The sequence below is a fragment of the Sinocyclocheilus rhinocerous genome, unplaced genomic scaffold (assembly GCF_001515625.1).
Source record: "Sinocyclocheilus rhinocerous isolate Xijiao unplaced genomic scaffold, SAMN03320098_v1.1 scaffold148, whole genome shotgun sequence".
Classification (NCBI taxonomy): Eukaryota; Metazoa; Chordata; class Actinopteri; order Cypriniformes; family Cyprinidae; genus Sinocyclocheilus; species Sinocyclocheilus rhinocerous.
The window spans coordinates 3,305,081-3,325,024 of record NW_015653472.1 but is presented as its reverse complement, the minus strand read 5'-3'; the positions used below and the strand labels follow the sequence as shown (position 1 = coordinate 3,325,024).

General features: G+C 37.5%; 3 protein-coding genes across 5 annotated transcripts in view; 2 read left to right on the top strand and 1 right to left on the bottom strand.

Annotated features, from left to right (window-relative positions):
• LOC107716206 (limb region 1 homolog-like protein) overlaps positions 1–2,905 on the bottom strand; it is a 16,869-nt gene extending 13,964 nt beyond the window's left edge. Inside the window, exon 1 of the mRNA XM_016522579.1 lies at positions 2,532–2,905. Within this exon, the coding sequence (XP_016378065.1) occupies positions 2,532–2,594 (63 nt within the window). The 5' untranslated portion in view covers positions 2,595–2,905. The remainder of the gene's footprint in view (positions 1–2,531) is intronic.
• Positions 2,906–3,752: 847 nt separating this feature from the next.
• On the top strand, positions 3,753–6,585 carry LOC107716089 (dnaJ homolog subfamily C member 22-like). Its single transcript, XM_016522410.1, has 4 exons — positions 3,753–3,915; positions 4,404–4,970; positions 5,909–6,201; positions 6,336–6,585. The coding sequence occupies exons 2-4, from the start codon at positions 4,430–4,432 to the stop codon at positions 6,525–6,527; spliced, it is 1,026 nt and encodes a 341-aa protein (XP_016377896.1). The 5' UTR covers positions 3,753–3,915; positions 4,404–4,429; the 3' UTR covers positions 6,528–6,585.
• Positions 6,586–8,804: 2,219 nt separating this feature from the next.
• On the top strand, positions 8,805–19,231 carry ikzf4 (IKAROS family zinc finger 4). Of its 3 annotated transcripts, none has more exons than XM_016522578.1 (8): positions 8,805–8,912; positions 11,046–11,100; positions 11,454–11,558; positions 11,700–12,005; positions 12,129–12,296; positions 13,150–13,302; positions 15,037–15,168; positions 16,049–19,231. In XM_016522578.1, exons 2-8 carry the CDS (start codon positions 11,058–11,060, stop codon positions 16,843–16,845), a joined length of 1,704 nt encoding a protein of 567 aa, XP_016378064.1. In that variant the 5' UTR covers positions 8,805–8,912; positions 11,046–11,057; the 3' UTR covers positions 16,846–19,231. The 3 variants fall into 3 exon arrangements, with proteins under 3 accessions (XP_016378064.1, XP_016378062.1, XP_016378063.1); XM_016522576.1 differs by having other exon boundaries at positions 12,114–12,296; XM_016522577.1 differs by lacking the exon at positions 8,805–8,912 and adding an exon at positions 9,110–9,167 and having other exon boundaries at positions 12,114–12,296.
• Positions 19,232–19,944: the final 713 nt, after the last annotated feature.

Here is a 19,944-nt window from a genome sequence, read left to right as displayed (position 1 = left end):
TCAGAATCGCGCAATAAAATCATCTGCTTTTTTTTTTGCTTAACTTGTCAGTGAACTACGGCTCTGTGTAGTAAATGCTGCTCCATCTGAAAGCACGTGATGATGATTTACTGCTGATTACAGAACCGGCATTACTAACAAAATGCGCATGACAATCGCATTCGATTAATCGTGCAGCCCTAATTCAAGTGAAACAGCCTATTTAGCAAAACAGTCAGCTATAGCATGACTGTGAACTGACACAATGAGAAAACAACACTTGTGGTGCCCTGGGATAGATTAGCAAAAGAACAGACGCATGACAAAAATACTAATAACGTGATTTGATCAGAGGTACTAAACCCATTACTAGATAGGATTAGGATAGAACTTTGGGAAATATTAAATTAAAAAAATTCAAGTTGGTTTTCATGAGGAACAAACAATAATGTGTCCATTCATTAAGAAGATCACTTCTTAGTAAACACCTGCAGACGTGAGTACAAAACCCTCTTTTGTTGAAGGCCAAGTAACACGTTCAGATATGCACCTTAATACACACTGAATTCCTTGCACATCTACAGAGTGGGAACCGCACCAATTACACTACTCCCTCTAACAGACTGTCCCTCCTGAAGGTCAACCAAGTACAAACCTGTGACATAAACTGGTTTACAAGTGGACATTCAATAGCTCCGAGTTCTACGCAGGGATCCATTTACAAAAAGGGCTTTATCTGACATATTAAAACATCATGTATGTTCTCGGTTTATTTCAGCTATTAATTTAAACAAAATGTATTTAATTTAGGTGGTAACAACTCATGGTAACAATTCTATCAACTGTTTGATGTTAGTTCAAATATCCTGAAATAAAAAAAAAATGCAATAAATTACATTTCAAACCATTACAGTTATTTTAAAATATAAACAGCTATTTTAAATTGTAATAATATTTTACAATGCGGTTTAATTTGCTGTATTTTTAATCAAATAAATAGAGGTTTGGTGAGCATAAGAAACTTTCAAAAGTAGCTATATGTAATATGAGTATATATCAAGTCTGGATCAAAATACACAGACATTTATTTAAATCAGTGGTTCTCAAACAGTTTCTCTTCAAAATCCAGGTCTTACATTGGGCATCAAATAGCAACCCAACACAAGACAAACTGTTTTTCATACAAAAGTAATTAAAAAAATAATGCATTTAATTAGTATTACAATGAACTATACAGCATGGAAAATTAATGAATATGAACAATGACAACTTAGATATAAATAACAGCATAGGTGATTATTTAGCATAACACAGTGAAGAATCATCAAGCCTAATATTCTGTTATGTCAATTTACTGAATGACAGATGAATCTGAGCCAGTGTGACTGTACGTAAATTGTATTGTACGGATCTTTGTGCGTCAACAACAAAAGATATGTGAAGCATTTTCTCCACCCTTTTTAAAAGCTGAATTGACATTTTGTTACCCTACCTACAAAAAAAAACAAAACATGGTTGTTTGCATTTTTTATTAGCAATTTTACATTTAACACTGTTTTTCCCTGTAGTCTGTGATTACAGTCCAGCGATGAGCTTTTAGGTCATGACCCACCAGTTGAAAACCACTGATTTAAATTATAAATCCCAGATAAGCATCTGCAACAGGTATCAATAACCATGACAGCATGAGCTCTGTGGTGCCCACGGCCCGCGGCAGGACAATAGGTCTGATTTACATTATCTGGTGTGACCCATCTGGGCATATCACATTTTCTGGGAGGAGGACTACAGCTTTGCATCACAGACAAAAACAGAACAGAATAGTGTATAAGAGTGTATGCACTTAAAATATCTGAAAGTAGAACTTTTGTTTGCATAGAAAAATAAATGAAGTCTACAATGCCTACGACTGCTTCAAGCAGATTATGAATAGAATTTTGAGCTGATGTATTACATTGTCATTTAATCTATAGTTTTAGGCCAGTTTTTGTAGCTAGTGAATTACATAATCTACCAGATTAGCGGTTTAAAAAAAAGCACCAAATGTATTGTTCTAAAATGCTGAGTGAGATACATTGTGAAGGAGTAAAGGTTAACTCCAAGGTCTGGCTCTAAGGTTCTTGAGGTCTGAAGTTCAGTTATAGTTATTAGGTGTTGGCAGACATTTTCATGCACAAGGACGCCAAAAGCTCATCTGTTCTCCAAAAATGAGTTCTGGATCCTGGAGCAGTCTCAGTGTTACAATGAGCAGCTGTGCATCACCATGTAATCGTTCTTAACGTTCAAAATAAAGGGTCTTTTTGTGTACACAATACTCTATAACAAAATTTTCTGTAAATAATAAGCAAGGACAACATATTCACAGTGAAATCAGGATTTTATGAGAACATAAAGTCCTCGTGCACAGGATTACGGTTCACACAATCTAATCAATCAATGGTTATTGAATTTCTTTAGGACAAACACTAGGGCGCATTCAAAATTGTAACACCGCAAACGGTACTTCATTATAATACCTTGTAAACAAGAAAAGTAAAGAGAGGGAAACTCACAATGGTTTCTCGGACTCGGTTGTGGAATAGTTGCTCTCTAACCGTCACGTCTTCTGTTTCCATACTTTGAAACCATGTCTTGGCGTGTTCTGTTATAAGTTGTAAAACATTTAAGTATCCGAGAAGATAATAGCCTACGTGGAAACTTGTCTCGCGTTAAAGCGAACGGACGCTTTCCACCTCCAAACGCATCGCGGTTGCTCTAGCTGAAATCACTGAGTCAACGAACTACTCCTGTTTTGCTTCAGTGAGGTGGATAAATTATTTTTTAATGATTATTCACCTGCTAACAAGGAAATTATTAACTCTGTGAAACTCTTCGAGTCAGCGTGCTCACAGATGCTCCTCAAATGAATTATTCAGACGCTCTCAAACTCCATCTACTGGAGGGGCTGGACAGTAGGAGGAGGAAGAGGCGGATTTTAGACCAATACAACTTGATCAACAGTGCACATTTGCAGACCCTAATGAATGATAAATGATAAAAAGATAAATATATCAAAATATTTGAAAGACTTTATGTCGTAATGGTGGAATATATATATATATATATATATATATATATATATATAAAACTAGATTTGGACTACATTTTGGACGATAGATAGATGTCAATAGCTATCAGTACTTTTTGCTCTGTTCACATGCAATCTGTGCATTTCTTTGTAACTTATTAAAACAGATAAAAAAATGTGATAGCAATAACTGCAACTGTATTGATATGAATAATAACAAATGCAAAAATATAACCCATCCATAAAAATCATTCTAATATTCTGATTTGGTGCTCAAGAAACATTTCTTAATATCATCAATGTTGTCCTGCTTAATATTTTTGTGAAAACATTTTTTCCCCCCTCAGGATTCTTTGATGAATAGAAAGCTCAAAAGAAGAGCTTTTTTTTTTTTTTTAAACAGAAAGCTTTTGTATCATTATAAATATCTTTGATAAATTGAATGCATCCTTGCTGGAAAAAAAATCTTACTGATCACAAACTTTTAAACATTAATGTAGATTAGCAGAAATGTGTTTAAGGGTGCAGTCTGAGGAGCATGGTACAGCATGTTTACACTGTAAAAACATATTTAAGAAGTCTAGTGCATTTTAGTAAATGTCTAATGTTCCATGTCTGAAAAGTGTTCACAGATATGGTAAATCAAAGTTTACTCTTTACAACTGTGTCATCATCAAACCAAAGTCCATACTGATGCAAACACAGAAGTCCATAGGTTATTATTTTCTGAAAGTGAATGATTTAAATTTTAAAGCGATTATGCTGTGATCTATTGCATGCATCCTTACATTTTTAATGCTGACCATGTTATAGGAGTCTTCTAAAACAATCTGGTATATGAATGAAGCTTGATCTCTCAGTTCCCGCAGGTAAGAACAGTGAGCTGTATGATTTTATAACTTGAAAGCCAGTGATATGGGTGATATGAGAGAGTGAAAAGAGAGATTATCAAAAGCATAAAACCCAAAAATGCAAATTCTGTCATTATTTACTCACCCTCATGTTATTCCAAACCTGTATGGCTTTATTTCTTCTGGGGAACACCGAAAGAGAAAATATATACCAAAATGTGCTTTTCTTGTTCATACAGTAAATGCAGACCAATGCTATCAAACTCCAAACGGAAAAAAGCACCATAAAATAAATAAATAAAACAATATTCCATATATATTCCATGCTATATAGTCTTTTATGACCGATTTACATGAGAAGCAGGCGAAATTTTCCTCTTTGGGTGAACTATTCCTTTAAAAACTGTATGAGATTCACATAAAATGCTTGTTCTTAAACTTTATTATTAAGCACTTTTCATAATCATGTTATTGGCTAAACTTGACAATTATTCACTTTTCCCAAGCTCCTGTGTGCAGCTAGAATGACCTTATGGCTAAAAATGTCATGATCACATATGCCTTGTGGGCAATGGGTGGCCCACTTGGACTTCATCACATTTACCTGGGCAGAGACAGCCATGCTCTTCTTTGGATACTAACTTTTGGAGGTTTTGGCATTGGCTGGGCAAGAGAGTTCTTCCGTATCCCATCGTACGTGAGCGAGGCCAACCATGCAGCAGAGAGAGCCCCCGTTAGACGTCCACAAGCCACTCCACCACCACCTGTAGGCCTGATTCGGTTCACCGGTCAGATTTGTGTTGGTATTTACTTCGGCTCTGTGGCTTTAATAAGCCTCAGTTCTTTTAGCTTCTTCTACTTCCTAGTGCTGCCACTGAGCGTAGCTGCAGGTATTCATCTGGTGTCCTCTGTGGGCCAGCAGACCTCTGACCTTCAGAAGACCCTCATATTGTGCATCATCACATCATCCATCTTCTACGGCAGCAACCTCTCTCCTCTGCCCATCAGCATAGCTGGCAGTGTTACCGCTGCGCAACACAGCACGTTCAAACCTCTGAGGCCAGAGCCACTTGGTGAGACGCACTTTACATATGCACATTTTATGCATGTCAATCCATAGTGAATGTTCCAAGAACTTTGACTAACACTTTGGCAAGATTCTCTGAAACGTTCTTGCACTAAAGTGAATAGAATGTTCATTCAAAGTTATTTGGTCTCTATTTGGTTCTCAAAATGTTAGCACAAAACGTTATTTATACATAATTCATGGAATGTTTTTTTCCCCAAACATTTTATTTGGTTATTTGTCTAACATTTTTCAATGCTAATACTTTTTTCAGATCGTCCAAAAAACATTCAAAAGTAACAGTCCCATAATGTTTGCAAAATGATTAAATGGAATGTTCCCTCAACATTCACATAACCAATAAAAAAATGTTTTTAAAACATTTAAAAAACTGGACCTAATGGGAACGTATGCAAAACTTTCTTGTTACTTCAGAATCTACACAGGTAACAGGGAACGTTCTCAGAACATTCTGGAAAGGTTCTGTCATAGTACAATTAACAAACATTCTTCTACTATGTTAATAGAACATTCATTTAAAGTTATCTGGTCGTGAATAATGTCCTCAAATTGTTAGCACAAATACATCATTCATTTATACATTGTTCATTTATTGTTTAAAACGTTTTAGGTGGATGTTTCTCTAACATTTTGTAAATGTCTGAACGTTAAAAGAACGCTCAGAGAAATTTCTAAGGTAACATTTCCAAAATGTTTGCAAAATAATAAAATTGTATGTTCCTTTAACAGTTCTATAATCAACAGGGGCAAAAAAAGTTTTTAGATTTTAGACGGACAATTTGAACATTCAGAAATAAGGTTTTCATAACATAGTGCGAATTCTTAGAACATACTTTTGTTAGCTAGGGAAAGTCTTACCTTTGGGTTACATCATGTGCAGTGCAAGACTGTTTAATTAAACCAGTTTGTGTTAATCTTCCCAAGGGCCCCGTCTGTATCGTCTGAGTTTAGGTGTGCTGGCTTTCTCTGCTCCGCTGGGATACTGTGTTTTCCACAACACCACTGCCACATTATACTACATATCGGACTGTATAGCGGCCCTGCTTGATTTCTTCTGGTTCATTCCGTGGCTCAAAGGACTCCTAGAGTATTTTTTGCTGTTGCCGTATCGTCTGCTATGTGTCCTGACAGGAGGGGATTTCTACGAGGAAACCTGGAGGAAGATGCTAGAAATAATTCTTAATGAGTATAGTAAAAAAGAAATGGAGGCTCTGAAGGTGAGTTCAGTACAGTTTCAAGTGGTCAACAGTGTATATAATATTTATAGTTTTCACTTTGCAGCGTTTTTACATATCAAAAGGTAAATAATGGAATTTTTTTTTTTGTCATTTTAATATTTTCTTACAATCAGATACTATCACTGTCAGAAGAAGCTTCTCTGGAGGAGGTCACTCGCAGCTATAGGGAACTGGCTAAAGTGTGGCATCCAGATCACAACCCCAAGCGGCAAGCAGAGGCACAGCAGATGTTTACTCAGATCCAGGAGGCATATGAAATACTTCTCAACAGACATAAGACAAAAAGGAGAAAATTATCTTCTTAGGAAGACGTCACATACTGTTTAAAAGACACAGATTTAATTTTCACATACTTGAGAGAACAACAGGATATTTTTATCTTGATAAATCTGATGTAATAAACGTGAATCTTTCTAAATAAAAAAAGGTTTCTCATTTTTATTTAGAGAAGTGCTCCCTCGAGGAGGACAATTTAGGATTCTCTGCCATCTTGTGGTAACATTAAGTATTAAAAGAATTGTTTAGCGTCAAATCTGCGCTCAGTGCCGCTGGCAACGCTACAACGTCACTGCTTTGGGGCGTGTCAAATTTAGGGCAGAGCAGGCCTCTGAAAAACACCGTTTACGTTTCATCTTCTTCCTTTCACAGCGATTGGTTATCGCCCGGCGGTTTTCGCTCGACATTTGCATAAAGTCGAGGAATGCCCAATCTTTTTGACGCTCTCAGCCGCTGTCAAGGCTTTCTCCGCTCCGCTTTCAATCTCATAATACTCCGCTGCGCTCGCAACGTGCCAGTGGAAACGCACCGTAACACAGCGGTCTTCCACAGGGAGTTGGCGACCCCAAGGGGTCTGCGGTGGTACTGCAGGGGGTCGGCTTATTATTATTAGCTATTTTTTTTGTAGAAAAAAAAAGCAAACAAATCAACAAAATTGATATAATAATTACTAAAATAAAAGATTATTGTTGATCTTACGCTTCTGGAATGGATGTAGATTCGTAAGAGTGAGTTGAAGTAGGAGGGTGCTGAGCCTGTGGCTGTTCTATTTGCAAGCATCAATGACTTGAACTTTATGCGAGCCGCAACCGGTAGCCAGTGCAGGGAGATAAAGAGAGGTGTGACTTGGGCCCTTCTGGGCTTGTTGAAGATCAGACGTGCTGCTGCATTCTGAATCATTTGAAGAGGTTTGATTGCGCATGATGGAAGTTCAGTCAGAAGAGCATTTGCAGTAGTTCAGCCAAGAAATTTAGTCATTTATTTCATTGTCAGAAATGACAAGGGCCTGGACTAGAAGTTGTGCAGCATGCTCTGTTAGGAAGGGCTTGACCTTTCTGATGTTGTGCAATGCAAACCTGCAAGATCGAGCAGTTTTTGCAATGTGGTCTTTGAAAGTTAGCTAGTCATCAAAGATTACACCAAGATTTTTGACCGAACGTGATATAATTGTTGATGAACCTAGGATATGAGTAAATAGTAAATATAAGTATATTTGCTATATATTTACTAGTCTAAATTAGTATGACTCTGTACATCAAAACTATATGACTCTGCAATGTACGCATCATAGCCAAGTATATAAATAAACTAATGTGGAACTATATGCATGTTACTGTAGGACAGGCCTACATAACAGCAACAACAACAACTACAATAATGATAATAATAATAATAATATGCACACTAATGAAATTATTAATGGTTTTAGAATTTAGAATATCGTGAATGTAGCCTATCATTTTTATCTAATTATACGTTCAACAAAATCCCCAAAACTAAACAAATATTAGGCCTGTTACCTTACACAGGGAAATGATTAAGTGTTGCTTTAATTAAGGCATTTGCTTTTTGAATGTAATTTTTTTTTATATGCACACTAATATAATTATTAATGGTTTTAGAATTTTGAATATCATTACTGTGTGTGATTTGTTCTAATTATACGTTCAAAGAAATTCTCACAAACAGACAAATTTGACCTGTTTGTCACAGGGAACACAGGGTTGTTTAAATGAAAGAAGTATTATTTAAGATAGATCTTAGGAAACATTTGTTTTTTAAATGTCACTTGTACTGACACTGTCATCGAAATAATAACAACAACAACAATATGCACATGAATATACTGTAATTAGTAATGTTTTTAGAATGTAGAATATACTAATTTGTTCTAATTATAGGCTACCTTCAAGAAAATTCCCACAAAGAGCTTAAATGAAAAAAGTAGTCTACATTTATGATAGTAAACACATCTGTTTTTGAATGTTTCTTTTATTGCCAGTGTCATCGAAATATTAACAACAATATGCAAGTTAATATAATTAGAATATCATTACTGTGTCATTTGTTCTAATTATACGTTCAACAAAAAGTCACTTTTACTGACACTATCATCGAAATTAAATAATAATATAACAATAATAATAATAATAATAATAATATGTGGCGTTTGTAGCTTTTGCGTAGCTTTTTATTTCCTAACCTGTAGCATGAGGATCGATGCATTCGATAATCTCTCCCAATCATGGATTTGAGAGGCGGTTTTCGGTTATAGGTTATTCGGGCCTGTATCCCGGCATGGGCCCGGAAGTTGTTTGGGGTTTCAGGTAAAAGATCCCGGAGATGTTGCCTTCGCCAGAGAAAACAAACGGCGCTTCTGCTGTATAAATATTGCAATCGCAGTCGATCGTCAGGTAAGAAAAATACTCACCGTGCAAAATCGATACCGGTTATTCAAGGAAAGTGACATTAGGTCATGTAACTATGCTCGGATTGGGAGGGTTTACACGGCTAGACGCATCTGTCGAGTGCTGGGTGCCATAGCAACGCCAGCGGGCTCTCAGGAAACATAATTCCGCTTTAGTTTATCACGTCTAAAGATCGACTGTATTTCACGACCGGAGGCTGCCGATTGGATTGCGTTGTCAGCAACGCTAGTTCTTTCGTTTGTGAGTTAGTTCAGCGCTGTCTTTGCCTTATTGTGAGCTGTCACGTCTCGTTAGCTGGTTAGCAGCGGTTGCTAGCTAGTGTTGCTCTAGACAGCCAGGATTGACATGATTCGGCGTGCTGTCAGTCCTCCTCTACAGCACGATGGTGCATGAAAAGTTAATAAACATACAAGTGCTCGTGCACGATAATCATGTTCTCGTCTTCAGGCGTTGTTTTATGGCGTGATTGCTGACAGACAGGGGCTGTTTCGATTATTGCGGTAATTAGACTCATTGACAGCACTGTGAATTCATGAGATCTGCCTGTTGCAGCTGTGTCTGTTTTCTGACTTATACGACACAAAGAGGTCTTACATTTCTGAAGGCCTGTTTGTTATTAGATCATATGTTATTAAATATTTATAAATATTACACCATGAAGCGGATATAAGATAATAATCTTTAAGAGTCCATATTTATTCTAGGTTTAAAAGAATGAAAAAGTACGCAATGTCGTTTGTCGTCTAATAGCAACTGTCTAGAGCCTATACCTGCTGTTTATAATATCTGAATGTGTTTAAACTGTACCTTCCTATGAATCTTTGGTCAGTTTTGACCCATATTAACCACAAAAAAAATCATGAATAATTCAGTTGTGATACTAGAGATTCAAAGTCCTTCAGAATGAGTTTTTATCTGGTCCCAAAGAGTATTATAATAGGAAAAACTAAATATTTTTAAATTAAATAATTTTCATACACAGCTTGTGTCAAAAGAAATGTTCACGTCTCAGTGTGAGCCAAAAGTGTCACTTTCATGTTTATTTCAATCACTTTTAGTGTTTCTTTGTCTTTTAAAACACCTTGCGTATTATTTTGCTATTAGTAAATGTATGGTGTATTTTTTTCTCTTATTTTAGTTTATGTGTGTTTCATAATTCTATGTTATGACTGGAGCAGACAATATGAGTCTATTTTGCATGTCCATTTCAACAAATACATTCGTTCCCACTTATGCCACGCACTACAAATGTTTAGGAAAGTGCCATGGTGTTTTTTTTTTTTTTTTTTGTGTTTTTAGTGTTAATATATATTTAGTATAAAATATTACATCCAAGAGAGCTTGTACTGCAGGTGGTCTTTAGCCCAACTATTTCCAATCATAAAGAACAGTATGTGTGAGGGTTTAAATTTTGGACAATATGAAATATTTTGGGGTCAAATTTTATTTATAGACATCCAGAAAAAAAAAATTAAAGCTACTCAACATGCTGAATGCCAAAGGTTAAAAGCTTTGAAGTCTTTCTTAAAATACGGTCTTTTTTGGCGGCAGACGTGTCAAATAGTTATTTTTATAAACAAAAACTTTTATTTTGTTACCAAAAGTGTTGCATTTGTTTCCAGTACCAAAGCCGACAGATAATATGTGGAAATTTCTGAGTAATGGCAAATCATAACAACCCCTACATTTGCCTTATTATCATCATTGCTTTAGATGTCAGCCTGTGTTCTGATAGGTCACCGGCTAAAGGGAGGGCAGTTTCTTGCACACGACGCTTTCCATTTAAGACTAGAATTCTATAGAATGGACACTCAATTCAGCTGTTGAGCTAGAAATGAGATCTTGACCAGTGTGTGCATATAAATTATTCAGCTACTCGAACCGTGCAACCACACAGGAAAGGGAGAAATAACAAACTGCAAGTGAACCAGTTTATTTTTTCAGTTGAAATCAGAAGAGTCAAATATAAACATTTTAGCGTTCTTTGTGTGCACTGTATTATTGTAAAATGTATCAATGCATGCACTTAGGTTTCTTAAAAACGTAAGTTGTTTTTTGTAAGATGTGTAAGTTTTATGCCTTATCAAGAAATATTTTTTGTATGATTTCCCGGTACAGGCAGCTGGTGTGATGATGAATGCTGACGATTGCAATGGCCGTTCGTACATGTCAGGTAAGGTGTCTTTATCAGGTCTTATTGTTTTGTTTTTCTCATAGACATGAATGTAGCTAAATATAGTGGGTTTCAAATGTCCATGTCCACATTAAAATCTGTGATTTTTAAATTTTCATTTTATTTTAAAAAATTTTTAATTAAAAAATAAATAAATACAAAAAAACATTTTTAGAATACATTCAAAAAAATTATTATTTTTTTTTTTCAATTCAACTTTTCACTCAAATTGTCATACTGATATAATTTATAGTAGAACATTTGATTTAAATGTGACAAAAAAAAAAATTATATATATATATGCTAAGAAGTATTTTGAACCCCATTGTACATGACTGGTTAAATGTTTTCAGGTAGTGGAGATTCTTCAACAGAGCGCGAGTTTTTTGCAGGGCTCAGAGGACCCACTGTGAGCACACCAAACAGTCAACAGTCCTCACCCAGCCGCTCACTCAGTGGTCAGTATTTCTGTCCATTAAACACACTTTTACTTTTCTTTAATAATTTTTGAATTTGCCATTAATTTTACTGCCACACTGACTGCTTATTATTTCTACTTTGGATAAAAGCATCTGCCACTGCTTTCTCTCCATTCCCAGCTAACTCCATCAAGGTGGAGCTGTATAGTGACGAGGAGGCAGGTGGTGCTCCACTGGCGGAAAGGAGAGTTGGGGAGAAGGATGAAAGATGGAAAGATGAAAAGGGCGAGTTGACAGAAGATGGTGGTGTGGAGATGGTCGGAGGTACACAAGGGCAGGCTGGGAGCGGCTGCGGGGAGATGGCCAGCTCTGAGCCCGCATCCCCAGGTCCCATTCGGCTGCCCAATGGGAAACTTAAATGTGACATATGTGGGATGATTTGCATTGGACCCAATGTTCTAATGGTACACAAGCGCAGCCATACAGGTAAGTGTTTCTTGACTAACTCTTGACAAAAAAAGATCAAACTTCTTTAAAAATGTCAGCTTGAAGATATGTGCTGCTGTTTTTTTGGGCCGGTGGGAAAACTGGTAGTCTTGGTCTCTGTAGGTGAGCGGCCATTCCAATGTAACCAGTGTGGGGCCTCCTTCACTCAGAAGGGCAACTTGCTGCGTCACATCAAGCTCCACTCTGGCGAGAAGCCCTTCAAATGTCCCTTTTGTAACTACGCCTGTCGTCGCCGTGACGCCCTGACAGGACACCTCCGCACCCACTCCGGTGAGCCTTTGTGGTTTGAGAGAGGCCATTTGCGAGAAATAAAGAGAAGGAAGGAAAGAGAACTTTGTGGCTGGAAAATAAATGGATGGAAAAGTGTGTGGGATGGAAAAAGCCTTTCGATTTGCCACAGAGCTGAAATTAATGTAGTCAAGGTCATTTTAACCTGTTTCTCCTTTAATGCAAGTGGTGATTATTTTGCTGCCTAGAACTTTGCTAAACTTCCTTTTAAACCTGTTGCTCTACTAAAGGTTGTGCGAACAGACTAATAAATGTAAATAAGACCTCATCCATTGGTTATGTAATCAAGTTTTAGTCAAAGACAACAAAATTCAGCGGTCTAGTATGACATTTAGAGTATTATGAAAACAGGATATCCTGCTTGTGTTTTTGAATGATGAAGAGCATTTACCTGTAGTGCCTAAGGTCCTTTGAATGAGAATGCAGATATTCAGAGAAATGACTTTAGTAATGAATTTCTCCGAAATGACGCACATCTCTAAAGCTGAACGGACAGATGCGGTCTGTAGGTTTTCCTATTCTACAAACGTCATAGATGAGCAGCGTGTCATTTCGTTTTTGGGGAAATTGTGACAGGGGAAATTCTGTGGTCTGATAAATCCTGTATCAGTCATTACATTATTCGTATTTAATAATCATATTGGAAATATTATTATATTAACATTTTTATTTTTTTCTAACATTTTTATATTACAATTTATAAAAAATAAAAATTTTAGTGGGTAACATCTTATATTAGCCACAACATCAATACTGTATTAGTAATATTCATGTTAACATAACACCTGCAAGGCTGTGTGAAATGCATTCATATTCTCTGTCCTCGTTATTTCAGTGTCCTCCCCTACAGTAGGGAAGCCCTACAAGTGCAGTTACTGTGGCCGCAGCTACAAGCAGCAGAGCACCCTGGAGGAGCATCGTGAGCGCTGTCACAGCTACCTACAGAGTCTGGACCACCAGCCTGCTCGCAACACCCAGCCTGCACACGGTAATACCAGATTTACTCACACAAATGCAAGGGAGGTCAAAATTAGCAGTACTTTGGTACCAAGATGTTAAAATGCATGATATCATTCTTTCTGCAGTATCAGTAGTATTCACTACTCAAGTGCTGTCTGACAGGCGGCTGCTTTTGAAAGCTCTCCAGTGTTATTGCATTCATGCTCTGTGAAGATCACAGCTGGTGATGTAGCTGCGTGCATGAACGGTCCAAAGCACTTCGTGATTAAAATACATGCTTTGGAGAGGTATTATTGTAAACACAGCGAATATAAACAGGTGGTTATGTGTAAAATATCACTGTGCTGTAGGGCTTACAGTATGAGTTCAAATGTAGCTTATACCTGCTTTGTAGTTGATATGATCTTTTTTATTCTTATTTTAAAAACAGACCTGCTGTTCAGTCAAACTGTGACAGTATTGAATCAACATTAATGTATTGTAACTAATAATCATACAGTTAAGGCTCTGCAAAAATAATACTTTAAGTAATTTATTTTACATTAGACTATGTTTGATTTAGCTTTTTAAATAAAGGAGTATGCTGCTGTTCAAAAGGTTTTGGTCAGTTCAATTTAATAAAAAACAATGGAAACTTTTATTCAGCAAGGACACATTAAATTGATCAAAAGTGACAGTAAAGACTTCTGTAATGTTATAAAAGGTTTCTATTTTAAATAAAAGCTGTTCAGTTGAACTTTCCTTTTACAAAAGAACCCTGGAAAAATGAATTGTAATTCTACATAAATACTAAGCAGCACTGTTCCAGGACTGTTTTCAATATTAATGAGGAATGATTCATGAGCAACAAACCAGCATATTAGAATAATTTCTGAAGGATCATGTGACACTGAAGACTGGAGTAATGATGCTGAAAATTCAGCTTTGCCATCACAGGAATAAATTTTCTTATTTTAAAAACAGACCTGCTGTTCAGTCAAACTGTGACAGTATTGAATCAACATTAATGTATTGTAACTAATAATCATACAGTTAAGGCTCTGCAAAAATAATACTTTAAGTAATTTATTTTACATTAGACTATGTTTGATTTAGCTTTTTAAATACAGGAGTATGCTGCTGTTCAAAAGGTTGTGGTCAGTTCAATTTAATAAAAAACAATGGAAACTTTTATTCAGCAAGGACACATTAAATTGATCAAAAGTGACAGTAAAGACTTCTGTAATGTTATAAAAGGTTTCTATTTTAAATAAAAGCTGTTCAGTTGAACTTTCCTTTTACAAAAGAACCCTGGAAAAATGAATTGTAATTCTACATAAATACTAAGCAGCACTGTTCCAGGACTGTTTTCAATATTAATGATAATAGGAAATGATTCATGAGCAACAAACCAGCATATTAGAATAATTTCTGAAGGATCATGTGACACTGAAGACTGGAGTAATGATGCTGAAAATTCAGCTTTGCCATCACAGGAATAAATTACATTTTAACATTTTATTATTAAAATAGAAACTCTTGAATTTCACAATAGTACTGATTTTACAGTATTTTTGATCAAATAAGTGCAGCCCTGGTGAGAGATTTCTTCCAAAAACCGACCCCAAAACATTTGAAGAGTAGTGTATATTCAATACCATATAAATTATTGCTGTGGAATCAAAAATGTTGTGAAATTTCACTGGTATTGGCCAATACCATTTTGAAATCAGACACACACTATTCTATTATAAACATGTATCTACATTGGCATTATGTTCAGGTGAAGAGTCCCATAACGTGGAGATGATGTCTGAAGCCCTGATCCAGTCCTCCTCAGAGAAGATGACCTTCATTGATCGACTGGCCAATAGCATCACCAAGAGGAAGAGATCTACACCCCAGAAGTTTCTGGGTAAGACCATTTCTTTGAATACCTAAGTAGAACAGTGTTTCTGCTCTGCTATTCCAGGTAAAAAGTTGTGAGTTAGTGAACTGTATACAGACTATACACAACAGCGAACATGCAACAAAATGTGCAAATTTATGAACAAATCACTCGGGTTCTATCAGTCAAAGCAAATCAGTCTGAATCATGGACTGAATCAGATAACTGATTTGGACTTTCTTACTGTTTTGGTTTGCATGACTTTTTCAGTGAATCGCTTGTTATTATGTCTGACTCAAAATGAGCTGAGCGCTCAAAATGAGCTGTCTTTGTACATTTTTCAGGTGTTAAACATGTAAATTTGTAAGGTTAGTGAAACTTAATTCAGTCTAATTACTGACTGGTTGTCAATATAACAACATGTAGATACATGTAGATGTAAAGGCTACATTTATTTGATCAAATCAGAAAAAAAACTGTAATTTTATGAAATATTATTGCAATTTTTGTAATTTATTTAGGTGGTGGCATAGCTGAATTTTCAGCAGCCGTTACTCCAGTATAAATGTCTGTACTGAATCACATGAATTTCTTTAAAAAAAAATCTTACTGTACTCCAAAATCTTGAACGGTAGTGTGTGTATATATTTATCCCCAAAAACATTTTTTTTTTTTTTTTTACATTTTTATGTAAATCATTCATTTCATCATTTATTTTATTTGTTTATTTTTTGCTCAGTTTTCTTAGTTTAGGTTTTAGAATTTTGTTGCAATTAATTAGATTTAGAAAAACTATATGTTATAAAAATGTTATTGGTTATTGCTTAACTGTAAAAAAAAAAAATCACTTAAGTGCAATTTCGTGGTTACTGAAGACCAATGATACTGATGCTCCTTGATTTTCTAGGTGAAAAGCACATGCGACTGAATATATCCGAAGCACCTTATGAACTTGACCCCAATGCTGATAAAGAAGGGGACATGTTGCTTTCACACCCCGAGGGTGACACCGCTGCTTTAGCAGGCATGGGAGGGCGTTTCCTGCGGGCACCGAGAGGAGGCAGCAATGATGTGGATCCTTCCCACTCCCTGCGGATGCCTCCCCACTCCGCCTGCCTCTCAGAGTTCACCCCAGTCATCAGCTCCGTATACCCTCACTTAACTCCTCTAAGGCAGCGTCTAAACTGTGCAGGGGGCATCTCCATGAGCCTGATCGGGAGGGAGGCCGGCGAGGGTCATGAAGATGCGCCCTCTACCCGCAGCCACGCCGCCTCGCCAAGCAACGGTTACCAAGATTCGACAGACACTGAGAGCATGGCAGAGGAACAGTGCGTCATGACCTCGGTGCCACCGGGAAACTTGAACCACCGCGGGCGAGAGCGGCACAGTCCTAGTCACGCCAAAGAAATGGACATGGAAAGGGACAGGGAGAAAGGGGTCCCTGGGGGTTTACCGACCAAGGCGAGCCCGCGCTCGCCACCAGCGAGGGAAGCCATGCAAGTGGTGGATGGGGAAGGGCGGCCGGTGCGCTCATTCCGCTGCGAGCACTGTCGCATTTTCTTCCTGGACCATGTCATGTTCACCATCCACATGGGCTGCCACGGCTTCCGCCAGCCCTTTGAGTGCAACATCTGCGGCCACCGCAGCCAGGACCGCTACGAGTTCTCCTCGCACATTGTCCGCGGGGAGCACCAGGTTGGCTGAAGTGGGCTTGTAGATGGCAGAAGTCGAGACTGGGGGGGGAGATGTACAGAGAGTTGTATGCTGCTTTGAGATGGCATCATGGCGTCTAGTTCGGTCTGCACCAGATTGGGGCATATTAGCACTTGCTTTTATAGTTAGCGGACATCATATTTTACCGTCGAAGGCTAATCGCTTAGGTACGAACATAAAACGTGCAATTGCATCCCGTGTTAGAGGATGTCAAGAGGATTCAAACGGGGGACAAGTCACATTCTTCCGATTGCACTCCCATACCAAGTCATTCATCGCAAGACGCAGCTGTTTTGCTTTAGAAGTGCCTTCCTTCCGTGGGGTTTATTTTTTATCAGTTGAGAAGAGAAATTCGAGGTGTGAGATTAGGTCTATACTCATCTGTTCGGTGGCGTTTACATAGAGTCTGCCTCTTGAAGAGAGAAAGACAATGAACTGCTTAGGCGTCCAAAGTCTGGAATGTTTCCAGAGTTGTTTTCCAAAATTTCTGAGCCTGTTAAACAAGAGAAAGCCATGCCTAGGAGTATTCACACGAACTTTGTGCTCTTTTAGGATACCTCGGTGGGACTGTTGAAATTAGGCGACTCAGGGAGGACATTGCTGACAGAGAGGGAATGGAGAGCAAGCAGTGTGAATTGCAAAACTGAGGCTGGAGTATTGGTATGTTAGCCATATAAGGAGCACAGACACATATTGCCTTAATCGTTGCTTTATATGAACCCTGTACAAGCTAGTTGTCGAATTGCACATGGTTTTTAATGCTGGACGATTCAGTAGGTACAATGCAGCTTGAATTCGAGTAACGTTTAAAACTGAGATGATACGGCACTCTTGGGTCAAATAGGATTGGCTTAGGCTGAGGCTCGGGTAATTTTATTTCTTTCTAAAATGTATGTTGATGTTTTATTTGAGAAAGGAAATGAACTTGAAACATTTGCCTTAGTTTTTGAGTCTACAACCTCTGTCCTGAAGAAAAAAAACCACCTGGTTTCCTCGTGCCTCAGATCTTGATTGTCGTTTCAAACTTTATCTCGACCTCACTTAAATGATGATAAAGATTTAGCCTATCAAATGTATTGAGTTTTATTTTTTAAATCGTTTTTGTAGTACAAAGTCCCCGCCATCCATCCTCGGTCATGCTGCGAACACAGTGGGCCACATTATGTTTTTTTAGATGCGGTAAAACATGTGGAGGCGGGAAAGGAGCCTTAATGTTCTGGTGCAGACCAAACGCAGACCCATGTTGCATTCCGAGATTTTGATGACGAGTGAAGGGGAAGGGTTGTTACCTCAAAAGGAGGATTGCACTTTTTCTAATTCTGCTTAAATGTGAGTGTTTTGCTGGGGCTGTTGGGAGGGTTTCGGACAGACGCGGCGGCACGGGGGTGGGACGGGGATTTTATTCAAAGGCTTTAGGGGAGCAGGCACAGTAATGACTGGTAAATGAGCTTTGAAACATATTCTTTTGTTTTCTGAAATTGCTCTATTGCACTGATTTCTGATAAAAATGCTATTTAGAGAAAACAAGAAACAATTTGATACGAGAACACGTTGGTTATAAAGAACAGATGAACAGTGTGGTGTTTTTAAAAACAATTCTATAAAGGCTATTTTCCTAATAATAAAAGGGGTCGCGGTCATTTAAGGATTCAGAACTGAACATTTTCTCCTTGTGTTGTAAAATTAGGTGCTTGGATGTTTGTGTGACTTCTGCCCTCGATATTGAACTTGTATCCTGTACGCTTGTCCTGTGTGGTCATGTCCTATCTGAGTTCATGCATACGGTACTCTCGATCACACTGAGTACGAACTGCTGCTTGATTTTGAAGGAAAGGACTGAAATGTTGTCGTAGAGTTACGTACCGTCCTGCCAAGATATATCGTGGCCTGTTTTATCAGTGGATCTCACTTGCACAAACTGAGACAAAACGAGAGCACCAATGAGTGAATTTAGAAGATTCTCGAAGATTTGTTTTGTTTGATTGCTTGTACATTTCTCACTTTTATGTGACGTGGGCTGTGGTTAAGGGTACTTGGATGTTGTGGCATGTGTGTATCACTTGCTATACTTGCTTATGTGTAATCCACTGACCCTACATCTTACGGTTACTTTTTTAATGTTTGTAGGCCTCTTAATGCGTATGCTTGAATTCACTCCAGTGCAAGCCTACGGAGTACATGAATGGTATGAATGGATCGAAGAAGTGAGACCAAATCCAGTATTTACAAAGGTTAGTTAATGACTTTGCACCCTTCATAGACTTTCATTTTCTTTTTTCTGCAGACATAAATTTATTTACTTGAAATGATGGCAAAAACCATATATGACACAATGCACTTAATGGTCAAAAAGAAATTATTTAATGAATTCTACAGAGTGTGTGAATGGGAGAGGTTGCATGTGTACTCGTTTGTTTGCTGGGGTTCTGCAAATGTTCTGCTTGTGAAATACTAGCTGCAATTTTCCCTATCTCGTCCAAACCAAACCCAGCTCTTTTCTGCACCATTTCATATTTCTTATCCCCAAGGTGTGAGGAGCTCAATATTTTTAAACGAACTGTGAAGCAACCATAATGAGCAGCAACTGAGAAAGAGAGACCTAGCATTTTGGGGGAGGCAGGGATCAAACTCTGTCATTCTTGGGCTTTATCCCTGGGTTCAATGTTTTTAAATATTTTGTGAGAAAAAAATGTATATGACAAAGAAAAACTCTTTTACCTCAAATTTGTTCAAATATAAAAAACTGCCTCATGTTCTATAAACGGTGTATTGGTTTCAAGAGGTATTGTTTATTTGATCTTGTTTTTAAGGAGTGTAACCCAACTTTTAAGTTGAAGTAATTTTTCATGTCCAATAAAGTAATATTTGTTGTAACTTCTGTCCGCTTACAACTCTAAACACTTGTCCTCTAGTTTGCCTAATTGAGGTCTAGTCTAGATCAAATTGCCTTTCTGTTGATTATATTGTTCAGTGTTTAAGGTAAGGTGGACATTTAAGGTGACTGCTCTCCATCTTTAACCACCTTTTTTATTTTTGTAGTGCACTTAAAATAGTTGTGCTGTGTGACAGATTAATTTTGAAAAGAACAAA